The 16622-nt window shown below is 40.6% G+C and overlaps 1 protein-coding gene across 5 annotated transcripts in view; it reads left to right on the top strand.

Annotated features, from left to right (window-relative positions):
- The window catches only part of LOC123771151 (protein amalgam), a 156199-nt gene that overhangs the window by 103116 nt on the left and 36461 nt on the right, over window positions 1-16622 (top strand). For 2 of the 5 annotated variants that reach the window (XM_045763593.2, XM_045763594.2), the window contains exons 3-8: window positions 1347-1523; window positions 2883-3253; window positions 3812-3952; window positions 9744-10074; window positions 11326-11468; window positions 12285-12495. In XM_045763593.2, the coding sequence (XP_045619549.2) occupies window positions 1347-1523; window positions 2883-3253; window positions 3812-3952; window positions 9744-10074; window positions 11326-11468; window positions 12285-12495 (1374 nt within the window). Of the gene's footprint in view, window positions 1-1346; window positions 1524-2882; window positions 3254-3811; window positions 3953-9743; window positions 10075-11325; window positions 11469-12284; window positions 12496-13259; window positions 14066-14878; window positions 15830-16622 lie in introns of those variants that run through there. The other 3 variants (XM_045763595.2, XM_045763591.2, XM_069309480.1) reach the window with 3 other exon arrangements.

A 16622-nucleotide genomic window follows, 5' to 3' on the forward strand; every position in this document is an offset into this window, starting at 1 on the left:
CCAATCAACTGTTGTTATTGTTATAAACAGCCTCCTGGTGCTTCGGAGCTCATTAACTGTTTAATAATTGTAAACAAAGCCGCCAAAGATTGAGGAAAGATGTACAGGTTCGTAAGTGCTTGCGTAACTGTTTCGTGAATCTGGCCAAAGGGCAGGAGCAGCCATTTCAAGCGAACATTTCACAGTTAAAAAAATGGGAAAATATAGAAACAGAATCAATACGATAATGTTGGTTGGTGGTGAAAGACCTCGGTAGCTGTAGCCACACGCTGGGGTCACGGGAAGATGACCTCCGCAGCGGTGGCTATCTTCAAAGGACCATGTTGACCCTGACCTTGTTCAAAGGATCTTGATGATTAAGGTAACTTAAGATATTTGATTTTGGTGTTGAACCTAAGTCCTGTCAATCTCTAGGGAGTTATTAAGGCCGCCACAAGTGTCCACTGATCAACCACTTGAGGGTTGATCTGGGTATGACCTCAATTAATTTACACTAGCTCTGAACATAGTCCAGGACTCAAGTTAACTCTCAGTGTATATATATACTCTGAGACGCAGATTATACCTCTCAGAGTATACCCCTCTGAGTATACCTCTCAGAGTATACCTCTCGGAGTATACCTCTCAGAGTATACCTCTCAGAGTATACCTCTCAGAGTATACCTCTCAAAGTATACCTCTCGGAGTATACCTCTCGGAGTATACCTCTCAAAGTATACCTCTCAAAGTATACCTCTCGGAGTATACCTCTCGGAGTATACCTCTCAGAGTATACCTCTCGGAGTATACCTCTCGGAGTATACCTCTCAGAGTATACCTCTCGGAGTATACCTCTCAGAGTATACCTCTCAGAGTATACCTCTCGGAGTATACCTCTCAAAGTATACCTCTCAGAGTATACCTCTCGGAGTATACCTCTCAGAGTATACCCCTCGGAGTATATGTGTTATGAATATACATGTTATTCTCATTAGTGTGATTCGCTATTAATACAAACTCATGCGTCCTGTAGAGCAGTAGTCTACGTCCCCGTCTCATAACCAAGGGACCCGTGCAGAGTGGAAACGGTTGGGCACGTTTCCTTTTACCTAATGCCGCTGTTCACCTAGTAGTGAAATAGGTACCAGGGAGATAGGCAGTTGTCGTGGGTTGTAGCCTGGGGAAGATCAGTCATTTCTAATGTTGGGAAGGGGGCGAGGAAACTCAATAAGCCTAAATGCAGTGTTTCTGATCCGGACAACTGGAATGTCCTTACGAAAAACGGCAGCAGTTGCTGGTGCTCCTGAGTTATCAGCTGTCGTTAACAGTGTCTGGTGCCCAGGAGCTAATGTCCGTCTCTCCAACAGGACTGTCCAAGGGCTACAACAACAAGTTCAGCTACAACGACGACGGCAGTAGCTACTACGAGGATTACAAGGAGGACGAGGTGGAGGAAGTGAGGCCGAACTTCCTTGCGAGACCTCAGTCCTTCACCGTAGAGGTCGGCCAGTCCGTCATCCTGCCTTGTGATGCTGAGAACCCAGGTAAGTTATTCGTTCTCGGGTGTTAGGGGCGGGTGGTTAAGGAGGAAGGTTAAGTTGGCCCTCATGGGGATAAGGAGGAAGGTTAAGTTGGCCCTCATGGGGATAAGGAGGATGGTTAAGTTGGCCCTTATGGGGATAAGGAGGAAGGTTAAGTTGGCCCTCATGGGGATAAGGAGGATGGTTAAGTTGGCCCTTATGGGGATAAGGAAGATGGTTAAGCTGGCCCTCATGGGGTTGAGATAGGAAAGTACCCCCTGTGGGATTGGTTTCCGTGTAATTTCAAGGGGTAACTGGACAATATTTTTTTTCTCTCGCCGTATACTCATACCTCACAATCTTGTTCCATCATACATCACACACCTGTGCCTCATACACAAATACCTCACGCGTCATGCACCTAATTAGAAACAAATACAATTCTTAATGGTGTACAGGCAGTAGATAATTCCTAGGTAATTTTCCAGGGTCGCTAAGATTGCCGGCTTGAATCTATTAGATCCATATCTAGCCCCTCCAACATATTCAGCCACTAAGGAAAAAATATCATCCTTACCTCAGACAACAAATACATAAGGATTACATCAACAGATAATACTTAACAAGGTTCAAGTCAAGGGTCATTAAACCGATGATTCACTGTTCCCTGGGGAGAATGGGTATGACCCCATACCCATCCTGTGGGGTGGTAGTAGACCCCATACCCATCCTGTGGGGTGGTTGTAGACCCCATACCCATCCTGTGGGGTGGTTGTAGACCCCATACCCATCCTGTGGGGTGGTAGTAGACCCTATACCCATCCTGTGGGGTGGTAGTAGACCCCATACCCATCCTGTGGGGTGGTTGTAGACCCCATACCCATCATGTGGGGTGGTAGTAGACCCCATACCCATCCTGTGGGGTGGTAGTAAACCCCATACCCATCATGTGGGGGGTGGTGAAAATTAATAGTCACATCAGGAACTGAACTGAACCCTCAGGAAGTGAATCAGGGCCATCAGGCTCAGAAACTGAACCAAAAAATGCATTTAGCTAAGCAAGTTACAGTCTTGATAAGCTAATCACGCAGTTAATGTATAACAACAATTTTGTATAGCAAAATGGGTTCAAAATCTGGACCACAACATTCTCTAAGCTGAGCAATTTACATCTGCGGAAAGCTTGTTGAGATAATTTATCTTTAAATTCTATAGTAAAACGTAAATTACTGTCATACTTAAATATTCAGAAAAACAATATATTTATCCCATGCTTTCACAGACAGTTATCTTTTTGTTTAACAAGGCTTACCCACTTTCAACCACTGTAGGCTCCACAAGCTGACATTCAAGCTTAGCACTTCTGCTTCTTCTCTGTTACAGGCACCAACAAGCTCATCATCAAGAAAATCGCCACCGACGGAGGCAAGGACAAGCTGGTGTCTGTTGGAACAGAAAAGGTCACCAGGGACCGTCGCATCACCGTAGACGGCTCCCGTCTCACAATCTCCCCTGTCCGTCCCCGTGACGCCGGGTACTTCCTCTGTATGTTCGAGCTGGAGCCGCCCGTCGAGCTCAAACACAGCTTGGACGTGCAGTTTGCCCCGTCCATCGAGTCCCTCGTCCCTCCAGAGCAGCATGTAGCCAAGGGCACCACCGTGACCTTAGAGTGCAAGGCCCAGGGCAATCCGGAGCCTGTTATTCGCTGGTCCCGTCAGGAGGGGTCTCTGCCCTCAGGCCTCTCCACAGAAGAGGTCAGTCCTGCTTGATACCTGCTTGATGGGGTTCTGGGAGTTCTTCTACTCCCCTAGCCCGGCCCGAGGCCAGGCTCGACTTGTGAGAGAATCACTTCATTTGAGGTTAATGTACCTAATTGATGGTAGATTTGCCTAAGAAGCCAAATATTTTCCTGAAATATACAAATCTTGTCCAAATCTTTTGTCTCTAACATTGCTATGTCATCCATTTCTGTTACTATTAGATTAATGTTGTTAGTATTGAACCAGTTGAGAAGGAATGGTTCCTGTTCTCCGGATTGGTTATTTTCTAACAATAATAATCTATTATATTAGGAACGTGAACTACTGACTTAGTTATGTTAGGTTGTGTTAGGATAGGTTAAATAGGTTAGGTTAAGTTTGATGAAATTTTTATCTTAGTGTTGACTCAAATAACATACACTTGCAACCAGCCTGACTGACTTCAAGTACGTTTATTGACAAATAAAATACATCTCAAAGGGATAGAGTAGCTTAGGCTATTTCTACCCTCCCTGCCTGACTAAGCCAGTGGCCCTGGTGTTGCTTCTGCAGGGTAACACGCTGACGATAGAGGGCGTCGACCGGCACGTGGAGGGCACCTACCTCTGTACCGCTGACAACGGCATTGGCGGCCCCAATTCTGCTGCCATGTCCATCACCGTTGAGTACCCTCCGGAGATCACCACAGAGAAAGTAAGGCTCTATCACCGGACCAGGATTAGTATGAAATTGGAATTGAAATAAGTTTATTGAGGTAAAATACACACAAAGGGATGAGGTAGCTCAAGCTATTCTCACCCCGTTCAGTACATCGTGTTAATACATACATAGATACACATCACAAGCAATGAACGTATTACCGAACATTCTGAGAGATAAACATATACCTTTCCTAGGATTAGTGTGTGTAATTTCATTCACTTGGGCTCTAGGAGGCTCGAACTGTGGATCCCATGCGTGCGAGGCCTAAACTCTATCCTGGAAACACAAACCGTAACTGTCTCTATTTTCCGCTTGTTACAACTTGTAATAAAGTTCTTACATCTTGGTTTAACGTGCTTATGAGGTATTAGAACGTTGTTACAACTTGCTATATTGGTTGTTATAACTGGTTAGAAGGTGTTAAAATATGTTCGAACGTTGTAGCAACATAGTAGTTTCGGTGTATGTTTGGCGCGTATCGGCCGGGCTATTGAGTAATCTTAATAAGGAAAGATTCCACGCTTCACACCTGTGGGGGTCCGCAGTTCGAATGTAACAGTAGAACTGCTAATATAGTAAGACCATAAATCTAACATGAAATGTTCACTAGAAGGGAGGATAAGCCTTTTATAAAAAAAAATATGGAGTTAGTTGATAGTGATCTGACTGACAGGCTTGGGTCATTCTTCTCCCAAGGGATTAGACTCGTGTAGAAAACGGTAGCGCCACTTGCATCCTGTGTCGAGTCATCAAACTAAGAGAATAATTTAGGCTTTAAACCAATATAAGGAAGAATCAATCGTGGTTAAGTACTTATGTTAAAATTAACGTCAATTAAGAATAAAGAATAAGCTTCGTATGATATCAAAGAAGCATGTGACTTCAGTAAGAAAAGGATATCTCGTACTTTGAAAATATGTATCACCCAGCTTGTGTGTTAATTCATGAAAATTAGTAGTAAGCATTTTATTGCATCTTAATTATAACTATTACTTAACCTATAGTTATATTGGTATTACAGTTTTATAAAACAAATAAAACAAAATCAAAATATTTCAATAAATTGTAAAGTAACTCAGGATATTTTCAAATTTTGTATAAAATATCTATTGTTTAATAAAAGTGACAAAGAAAATCCGGAAAAATTAAAACTGATTTATAGCAGTTGAACATTAAAATTTTATCTTAAAATTTCAAGTTTCCTAACAGAAAACGAGAAGACTTAAATCGGGGGAGGGGGGATGGGTAAATGTAACAGCCCCGTAAGTGCAATTATGTACATAAGAACATAAGAACATAAGAACAAAGGTAACTGCAGAAGGCCTATTGGCCCATACGAGGCAGCTCCTATTCTATAACCACCCAATCCCACTCATATACTTGTCCAACCCGTGCTTGAAACAATCGAGGGACCCCACCTCCACAATGTTACGCGGCAATTGGTTCCACAAATCAACAACCCTGTTACTGAACCAGTATTTACCCAAGTCTTTCCTAAATCTAAACTTATCCAATTTATATCCATTGTTTCGTGTTCTGTCCTGTGTTGATACTTTTAATACCCTATTAATATCCCCCCGGTTATGTCCATTCATCCACTTGTAAACCTCTATCATGTCACCCCTAACTCTTCGCCTTTCCAGTGAATGCAACTTAAGCTTTGTTAATCTTTCTTCATATGAAAGATTTCTAATTTGGGGAATTAACTTAGTCATCCTACGCTGGACACGTTCAAGTGAATTTATATCCATTCTATAATATGGCGACCAAAACTGAACTGCATAATCTAAATGGGGCCTAACTAGAGCAAGATATAGCTTGAGAACCACACCAGGTGTCTTGTTACTAACGCTGCGATTAATAAATCCAAGTGTCCGATTTGCCTTATTACGAACATTTATGCATTGATCCTTTTGTTTTAAATTCTTACTAATCATAACTCCCAGATATAACGATGTACTACGTATAACACTTAGGAAATGTACTTATTACACTTAATTTTAAAGCGTACTGTCAATTCGGAGGATGGGTTGCGAATAGTGCAATTAGCCTGGCTCGAGTATCTAGATAATTCCCAATTGTTTTGGAATAATAAGTTACCCTCAGTGACTAATACTGGATTTTAGTTAATAATCTTCTTCAAAGATTAATTTGGCAACTGAGCTAGGGTCAGCCTCTCACGAGGTCAGTGTGAGTGACCTCACAGATCAGTCAGTGTGGGTTGAGACATTCTGGGGTCAACATCTCTCCAGAGGCATGGCTGAACAACTGGCCTAACTCTGGTATTTAAGGTAATCCACATTATTGGTTGTAGTCAATTACAAATTGTCTCAGATAGGAAAATATTCAGGTAGGAATTGTTCAGATAGGGTGTATTAAGTTTTATTTTCTTTGATCATCTTTGTTGAATCAATTTTGTTTAGTGGAATCCCCCCCCCCAATGGTATTATACTTTCTGTTGATGATTGATGAAGATTAAGCCACCCAAAAGGTGGCACGGGCATGAATAGCCCGTAAGTAGTGGTCCTTTTGAGCCATTACCAGTATCAAGAGCTAATACTGGAGATCTGTGGAGGTGCGACTGCACCCTACGGAAAGGTCGTGACCTCTCTCTGTTGATGGGCTCAAGCCCCAGACTTGGGACTACCACCCTCTGCAAGATAAAGTTAAAGATTAAGCCACCCAAGAGGTGGCACGGGCATGAATAGCCCGTAACCTCTGCAAGCCTGCAAGCAGTTATTTAATACCTCAGATAATCCCTTTGTACTTTGATTTCATTCCACACTTAACGTAAATCTTATCCCTCCTTTTCTGATAACTGGGGATCCATTTTCGGGGTTTATGCCTAATTGACGATATCCTGCTTCTCCGTCAGTTGAGGGAATTACTCAGTGGGTAGAAGATAGCAGGTGGTGGCGGCGTAAGTCAGAGCTTGCAGTGTAGCATCGAAAGGTACAGTATCCTTGAGCCGTGATATCTAAACGATCGAACGTTCTAGAACTTTGAGGAGTTGATCTGAAGGTTACACAGCAGAACTCTGGTCTGTAGTTTTACTTAATAACGACCAGCATTTGACCAGTGAAATTGAATTGAAATTGAAATAAGTTTATTGAGGTAAACTACTCACAAAGGGATGCGGTAGCTCAAGCTATTCTCACCCCGTTCAGTACTTCGTGTTAATACACACATAGACACACATCACAAGCAATAAACGTATTACCGAACATTCTGAGAGATAAACATATACATTTCCTTTGACCAGTGAGGTTAAAGGCTGGCCCTGTTACACGAATCTCCTAGAATCCAGGGGCCAGATTCACGAAAGCACTTACGCAAACAGTTACGAACCTGTATATCTTTTCATAAGCTTTGGCGGCTTGGTTTCCAATTATTAAACAGTTAATGAGCTCGGAAGCACCAGGAGGCTGTTTATAACAATAACAACAGTTGAATGGGAGGTTTTAATGCTTGTAAACTGTTTAATAAATGTAATCAAAGCCGTCAAAGGTTGAGGAAAGATGTTCACGTTCGTAAGTGCTTGCGTAAGTGCTTTCGTGAATCTTGCCCCTGGCGAATGAAATGTTTATTTCCACGAAAGTGAGGATGACAATTTATTACAGGTATTTATTATTATTATTATTATTATTATTATTATTATTATTATTATTATTATTATTATTATTATAAGCATTTACTTACAAAACCAGTGCATCTTTCCTTAGGCATGGCAGCGTAGTCTGAATCTATTAAACGAGCTTCGGGGAACTTCATAACCCGGGGTTATTGTGGTTATAAACAACCTCGTACCGTTTCGGAGCTCTTAAACTATTTAAGAAATGAAAACTAAGCCGATACAGTTGAGGAAAGATGCAGAGGTTTCGTAAGTGACTCGCAAATGCTGGTCCAGGAGATCATCTATGTAAGTCTGATATTGTAATCAACTCTTGTTTACAAATTGAGAATGTGTTTAATTACTTCAAATCTTAGGCTACTTGTAGCGTGGTGGTCTACGTCTTGGACTCACAACTGAGGCTCCAAAGCTCGCTCGCTGGGTGATAACAGAGACGATTGGGCACATTCTTTTCATCTGAAGCCTCTGTTCGCCTTGTGGGTTAAATACCAGGGATTGATTATGATATGAGGAATACAAATATAAGAATGCAACATAAAGGGCATGTACTATTAAAAAAAAAATTAATCCTTAACTGAGAACATGGCCAGCTGAAGATTCTCTTGCCTATACTAATGGGTTGTAGATACAGGTACTTTTCTTAAAGGTAAACAAAGTTATTGATTGAAGAAGCACAATGTACCTATTGGTATTTAGACACATCAGCATTGTATTTTATACAATAGATTAAATGATAAAATTTACAGCACAATGACTGAATGAACACTGGTTTTGTTCTAGCTTCAAAAAGATCTGAACCACACATTCTTGCTTTGACGCAAACTATGCGAAAGTTCTGCTGACAGAGTTTACATTTAGTCAAATCTACATCAGCAGATGTTACAAACTCCCAGAGGTACTTGTAGCCGAGCCTAAGCCTAGCAGTGGTAACATCTAGAAGTCTGCTAACATTATTGGATGACCCATAGACGTGCGGTTCTTCCTGCATAATAGAATGATGATAGATGAAGTAACTGGTGTGAATTTCACTTTGCCTCAAGTCTCCGAAATTTAGTTGATGTTCCTGGGATATTGCTGCCCTCAGGCTGCTGAAAGTTTATCTAGTTAATATAAATTAAACTAGTTATATTATTCAAGTAAGATTTATAGGCAAGCAAATATGATTAATTGATGATAACTGTGATAGAAATTGATAATTTATACTGATAAGATTATTTATACATATATTCAGATTAGATTATAAATATTAAGATAAATGCTTACTTTATCGTGGCGAGTTTCCCCGCGATATAACGACAGACAAACTATGTTGGAAAGATTTAACGTTATTAAAGTACGCTGGATTTGCCAATCTACAAACCTTTAAAACTTATCCGTTCTTATCCGTCCTAATGTGTATGAATACACTCTGGCTTCCTGTCCCCCGACATAATGAATTATTATATTATTATTATTATTATTATTATTATTATTATTAATTGTGTAGTACAAAATATAAATGTCAAAATTAATCGCTGATTATTTTTTTTATTTATAAATGTGGGTTAAAAATTAAGATAAAAAATTAAATTAAATTATTTTGTCTTCTCTATCTTGGATATATAAAATTTCACAGTAATATGATTTCCGATATCGAAAATTGGAAGTCTTGAAATTGAAATGAATAGTCACCCCTTGATTTTATAATTGTATTTGGTTTTCTTTTATTATGATAGAAAATGTTAGCATGGCTGACTAAAGAAAATTTTAAATGTATTATTCAAACGTTTTTTTACATACATTCTTGTACATACATTCTTGAAAAGCCATTAGCACGCATAGCGTTTCGGGGAGATTTTTAACCCAAATTTTACCTGGAATTTGACCCGGTAAATCGTTTAACAACCAGAACCCATTCACTGCTGGGTGTACAGAGGCTACAGTTAAGGATTAGCGCCCAGTTAATCCTCCTTGGCCAGGATACAAACCTAGGCCAAAGCACTCGCGAAGCGCCGAGCGGGTGCTCTACCACTGTGCCACTGACTGCAAAAGTACAGGTGGTTTAACTTTTCTTGCTGTCATCTTCATAATTAGTGGAATCTTTTCCTCTGAATTCCCCATCCAGAACAGAAGGAATAACTTGACGTCAGTTAATTGTTTGGGTTCTTACAGTCGATAGTGACGACGGGAGACGGTGACAAAGCCGAGCTGGTGTGTGTGGTACAAGGACGACCCTCTCCTGACGTGACTTGGACCATGAACGGACGCCCTCTACCGGACATCCAAATGGACACCAAACTCTACCGTCCGGGCCGCCACAACGACACCTACGACCCCTACAACTCCCGCATGAACCCGACCCACGCCGACCACCTGAACCTCGCCCATGCGGCCCACCGACACATCTACACCATCGAGAACGTCTCCGAAAAGGACTTCGGAGACTATGTTTGCGTCGCCAAGAACACCCACGGGCAAAAGAATGCCAAAATACACTTGACAGGTCTGTGAAACAGCGCATATCTCGGAGACTTGAAATCTCGTGAAACTTTTAATCCATATTCTCTCCCAAAGCACAAACATTATATGTGTTATAATTATAAAACATAATATTTTCTTTGTTATAATTATATAACATTATATAATTATTTGTTATAATTATATAACTTCATAATATATTTGTTTAATTATATAACTTCATAATATATTTGTTTAATTATATAACTTCATAATATATTTGTTTAATTATATAACTTCATAATATATTTGTTTAATTATATAACTTCATAATATATTTGTTTAATTATAAAAAAACGAATATAAAAGGAATTTTAAACATTCTTAAATAATGAATAACTTACTATAGTTATACAGGAGCCGTTTTTTCACATAATATAAATTTTAAAATTTGCACGAAATTATCTAGGCTTAGGCATGTGTGATTAAGAAGCGATACATATTTGTCGTTATTCTAATTTATAAACCAGCTTATCCAAAACCTCTTAATTGTGAAAATCTGGATAAGCTGCCTTATAATTACCTTGCATCAGTATTTCCAGGAAGCCTCATACCTCTTACTTATCACCAGCCTTCTGAAACTGCCTTATATTCCTGACCTCACAGCACCAGACTTTACTTACGTTCCTCCAATCATCCCAATCCATAATATACTGATTATGTTCCTCTAATCATCGCAAACCACAGTATACTGCTCACGTTACTCCAATCACCGCAAGCCTCCATGTAGTCATCTTTCCCTTGAGATTTTCAAGTCTGTTTCGGTTAGTTTCCTTCCTAGCTTCCTCAAGCTATCTCAGTTCACCTTACACATATATTTATATATAAATCATTCCAAAAAATCAAATCCTTCTGAAAATCATTCCTTCTGAAGATGTATTAATATACGAAAGTACTTAAGGAAATTCCTGTTACAATTCTTCCTCTGTGGTCTGACACTGTCACATTTTTCGTCGCGTGTTAATTTCCGTGATTTACACACATATTTATGTATGCAGGGATTCCCCCCCCCCTAACCCGTCACATATCGTGACCTTTTTCATGTCCACGTTGGGTCCAAGTTATTGGGCACAACAACCAACTAAATCAACCCAACTCCTAATCTGTCTTTATATTCGTGTTTTTAGTCTATCCTTATCCTTTTTAAGGAGCAATAACAGTCAAATTAGTTTAACCTTAATTACATTACCACTTGTCACTCTAGACTATCTCTCACAGCTTCTCTCTCCTCCCCTAGGCCTACCTAAGCCTCCCCACGTGACTAGCAGCCCCAATGGAGGGGAGAGAACCATGTACACCCTCACATGGGAGACGGAGAGCTACTATCCTATCATTGAGTTGATGATAAATTATCGCAAGGCTAACATGGGAGGCTGGCAGGTGAGTGGTGATTAGGATTGATTGATTGATTGATTGATTGATTGATGAAGATTAAGCCACCCAAGAGGTGGCACGGGCATGAATAGCCCGTAAGTGGTGTGGCCCTTTTGAACCATTACCAGTATCAAGAGCTGATACTGGAGATCTGTGGAGGTGCGACTGTACCCTGCGTGACGGGAGATGTCTCCCGTGTGAGTCGTGAGCTGTTGTTGTTTTAGATTCAGCTACTGGGAACAAAAGTTCCAAGTAGCACGGGCTATGGTGAGCCCGTAGTAGACTTACCTGGCACAGGAGCGGGGCTGTAACTGGTAGTTAGGAAATGGTGATTAGCTTTATAGCTGGCGCCAGCGGTATTCAATGGTTAAGTTGTTACTAAGTGTGTTATGTTTGAGTTTAGTTCATTTATTATGCACCCCATACCCATCTTGTGGGCGGTAGTGGAAAGGGTTACAGAGGCACACAATTCATTTAGCTAAGCAAGTTACAATCTTGATGAGCTAGTTACAAAATTCAGAATAAGTCGTCACATAATCGGTGACTCAAATGCATAAATGTCTTATATATTGTAGTAGTGACCAGTGGTAGGCTGAAGAGGATAATCTTGCCCATATAATTGTATTGATCGACTAGAGCACGGGGCGCGGCTTAGCTTGTTGTGCTGTCTTGATCATGTAAGTGTCATGCAAGTGCAGGTGACTAAGTGCACAAGGGAGGGAATTATCAGGGGGGGGGAAAGTGCCAAGCCATTACAACCATACAGCAACTTTGTGCACGTTGTCTCAGCACTGAGTAACCATCCTCTCTCAACCCCGTCAGACCAACCGGACTATGACGATGGACGGCAGCTGGGAGATCATCTCCAGCGGCGTGGATCCGAAGGACCTGGTGAACGACGACACCCGGCACTCCATGACCTACACCCTCACCAACCTGGAGGTGGCGACGGACTACCTCGCTGTGATCAGGGTCCGCAACAAGGATGGCTGGTCGGCGGAGTCCCAGCACTTCTCCTTCTCCACCAAGAAAGGTGAGGGCCTCAACGCTTGGCACTTAGGGGGGGGGGGTCACACTTGAGGGACTGAGGTGAAGAAAGTTGAGGGGTGAGGGCTTCAACACCTGGTACTTAGGGTGTCACACTCGGGGCCTGAGGTCACACATAAGAACATAAGAATTAAGCAAACGACATAAGGCCTATTGGCCCATAACGTGGCAACTCCTATTTGGGCCAACAGGCCGGGTACCTGAGCTCAAACCTTGTTCCCAATGTATAAAGAGTTTACAATTTAATTAAAATGCCATTTATTGCACCAAGACTGTCACAAGTGTATCAGTCACAACAATGAGTATCACAGCCAGACGTCAACAAGCACGAGTGCTCTTGCCTGGCACTCACATGCCATCAAGAGCCAGGATCTTACGTGTATGAACTTACGTGACTCTGAGGTCCCATCACCAGCCGTGGTTTCAACCTCACCATTGTTGTTGTCATCACCTACAGGTGGTGTGATCCCACACTGTCCCTCCAACAGCCGGGGGAGGGACAGGCCGCGTCGCCACATCCAACCTATTCCATATTTCTCTTGCTCCACGATGCGTAGAAAACGTGTTAATTATACCATCTGGGTATACCCTCATCCGGTTTTGTCATACCTATGTCTCCACTTACCCGCATAATACTATTTCCTGCTCATATTTACAACGTATCTAATACGTCTATTTCCTGAAATTTACAACGTATCTAATCGTCTATATCCTGATACTAACAAAACTTATATTTCTCTCTCTCTTAAGCGGCCTTGGCAGTCCTACAGTCAACGAGCAGCGGAGTCAGATGTCCAACAGGTGTCTCTTCCTTGCTTCTCCTCACCCTCGTCCTTCCTAATGTGTAGAAAGCAACATTGTTCTAGGAATGACAACGTCTTGCTTCTTGCATCCAGCGACGCTTAGACAGCGTTATGTGCGGTTTATGTAAATGCCTTCACAGATTCTTACATAACCTGATGTTTGAGGGGAAACAAAACTAATATATGAAAAACTGTCAAATTGGAGATTAAGTTCGAATTTCAAAGCCAAATATGCATGTAAGTTCTATCAGTCTGATGGATGTGTGTGTGTGTGTGTGTGTGTGTGTGTGTGTGTGTGTGTGTGTGTGTGTGTGTGTGTGTGTGTGTGTGTGTGTGTGTGTGTGGCCCCGTTGTTACAGATGAAGGTCACATAGGAAGAGTATGGGATCTGCTGCCTAGTGTCCCTGAGACCAGCTGTCCAGAGTGTTCCTGGGACCTGCTACCCAGAGTATCTCTGGGAGCAGCTGTGCATATGGGAAGGTGTGAGGAAGCGTTCCACTCTCCCCCCAGGTCCTGTGTACCCGAGGGGCTCTGAGACCGCTTCAGTCCGCTGTACATTATTCTGTGGCTGTTTACATCTAACTTAGTATTCTAATAGGTGTTTTAAACTAATGTAGCATTACCTGTAAGTTTAGATGAAGCATGAAGCAATAGTTTGATTTTGCATCCTTCCAAACATCAAGCCAGTTTTATAATATAAGAAGGTAACAAGCAGTGAAAACAATAAAAATTATATATAAAAAAGGAAGTAAATCTTAGACAATTATATTTTTCCCTTGAAGGTCAGAGGTGAACTGATGGATGCACTGTCACCCTAAAGTGGCGAGCCTTGGTACCCAGCCACGCTACCCTGGTGTGTGTGTGTGTGTGTGTGTGTGTGTGTGTGTGTGTGTGTGGTATCTTAGTGGAATGTTATGATTTAATGAGAAATATGTATGTCTCGAACTTATTTTGTACATGTGAATATCCCTTCATGTTATATTACCCCAAACATATATATATATATATATATATATATATATATATATATATATATATATATATATATATATATATATATATATATATATATATAATATAATATATATAATATAATATATATAATATATATATATATATATATATATATATATATATATATATATATATATATATATATGTCGTACCTAGTAGCCAGAACTCACTTCTCAGCCTACTATGCAAGGCCCGATTTGCCTAATAAGCCAAGTTTTCATGAATTAATGTTTTTTCGTCTACCTAACCTACCTAACCTAACCTAACCTAGCTTTTTTTGGCTACCTAACCTAACCTTACCTATATATATAGGTTAGGTTAGGTTAGGTAGGGTTGGTTAGGTTCGGTCATATATCTACGTTAATTTTAACTCCAATAAAAAAAATTGACCTCATACATAGTGAAAAGGGTTGCTTTATCATTTCATAAGAAAAAAATTATAGTAAATAAATTAATTCAGGAAAACTTGGCTTATTAGGCAAATCGGGCCTTGAATAGTAGGCTGAGAAGTGAGTTCTGGCTACTAGGTACGACATATATATATATATATATAATATATAATCGGAGATAGATTTTCCTCTTAGAAACTTGAATCTTAAGGAACATTATGGGATCTGAGAAAAGCCATACATCAGTCAAAAGCCTAAGACAATAAAAACCAAATCAAAGGACATAGCAATTCAAAAGCTAAAAGTATGAAGCAAACAGGAAATAAAGCGTGTGAAAAAGATCAAACAACATACAGTATACTTGCTGTAGACGAACAATAGATGAGCGATGAGTCGAGGCTTCACTGAGTAGTTCAACTCGGGGGCTCGATTCAGCCCGTCCTCCAAACAAAGACCCATATTCCGTTCCATCCACCCGCCAAACCCCAACCTGTCTATGAATGAAAAACGGATTACACACGACTCACAACTGATGACGTCCGAACACTTCCGGAACAAGTGCTTCACTGACGAATTTTGTTCGATTGATGATTGATAAAGATTAAGCCACCCAAGAGGTGGCACGGGCATGAATAGCCTGTAAGTGGTGGCCCTTTTGAGCCATTACCAGTATCAAGAGCTGATACTGGAGATCTGTGGAGGTGCGACTGCACCCTGCGTGACGGGAGATGTCTCCCGTGGAATTTTGTTCGAACCACAACGCTGTAAAAGCTTCACCCACGTACTACAAATACAAATAATCGCCAACAGAACCTAAACACCTGACCTAACCTATGTCTATATATGCACAATATGCTAACAATTAAAATATTAATTTATATTTGCGAAAATTCCTGATTTGAATGAACAGCATGTAAAAATTATGACTGCGTCTGTGGGGTCGGCCACTCGCTGTAATGGACTTTAGTCGAGGACGAGTTGCCAAGACGTTAAGGTTTAGTTTTCAGGACTAGAAAATCAGTAGAGTGAATCCTGTGAGTGTGTGTGTTCACCGCTTCGCTATGAGCTCCCGTAGCGGAGGATACAACGTTTACCTAAAGGGCAAACCAGTAAGGTAAGAGTTCACATGTTAACACCTACTTTGTTTAAGGTACGTGAGGTAGCGAGGTATTCCCCACGCGTCAATCGTCACAACCGGAACGTTAAAACATGATAAACAACGCCAGATCTGAGATTAACGGGTATAGGATTTTTATGTTATTAATAGGTACCTTTGTACTAGGATACTGTTGTTGTTGTTAAAGATTCGCTACTTGGAACAAAAAGTTCCAAGCAGCACGGGCTATAGTGAGCCCGTAGCAGAGATACTATAAATGTATTTATTTATAGACTTGTAAGATAATTGATGAATACAAATTAGAAGCTAATATGTGAATAAAAAAGTTCTGATGTTACGAAGTTCTATTCGAAGGGGATAGCTTACAGCACCCAAGTAAATAATTTTTATGGAATTCCTTCCGTCTGGAAATTTTAAATGGGTAATAATTTATACTTTAAAAAATCCCTCAAAATCCAGAGGAAATATTTCACTTGGAAAAGTTAGATTAAGAAAACTCTTTATTAAATAACAAAACAAGAGTGTTTGTAATGGTATTTAGCACTGATAGAATGCATTATTTTGGAAAATGTATTGATGTACGTCTTTTCTTTGATACTCGTCTGTTCCTCAAAAGATGACTGAATAAATACTACGTGGGAAGTTAACTTGGAAGTTGGTTGTTTTCGTGACTATTTTGCTGAATTAGCCTTGGGAAAAGAGGAATCGGTATTTAGGTTATATGTATATTCCAACAGATATATATTGCATCGTTTTTTGGGTCATCTAGTCATTTATTATTGAACATTGA

This window comes from Procambarus clarkii, chromosome 65 (assembly GCF_040958095.1).
Source record: "Procambarus clarkii isolate CNS0578487 chromosome 65, FALCON_Pclarkii_2.0, whole genome shotgun sequence".
NCBI classification, from domain to species: domain Eukaryota; kingdom Metazoa; phylum Arthropoda; class Malacostraca; order Decapoda; family Cambaridae; genus Procambarus; species Procambarus clarkii.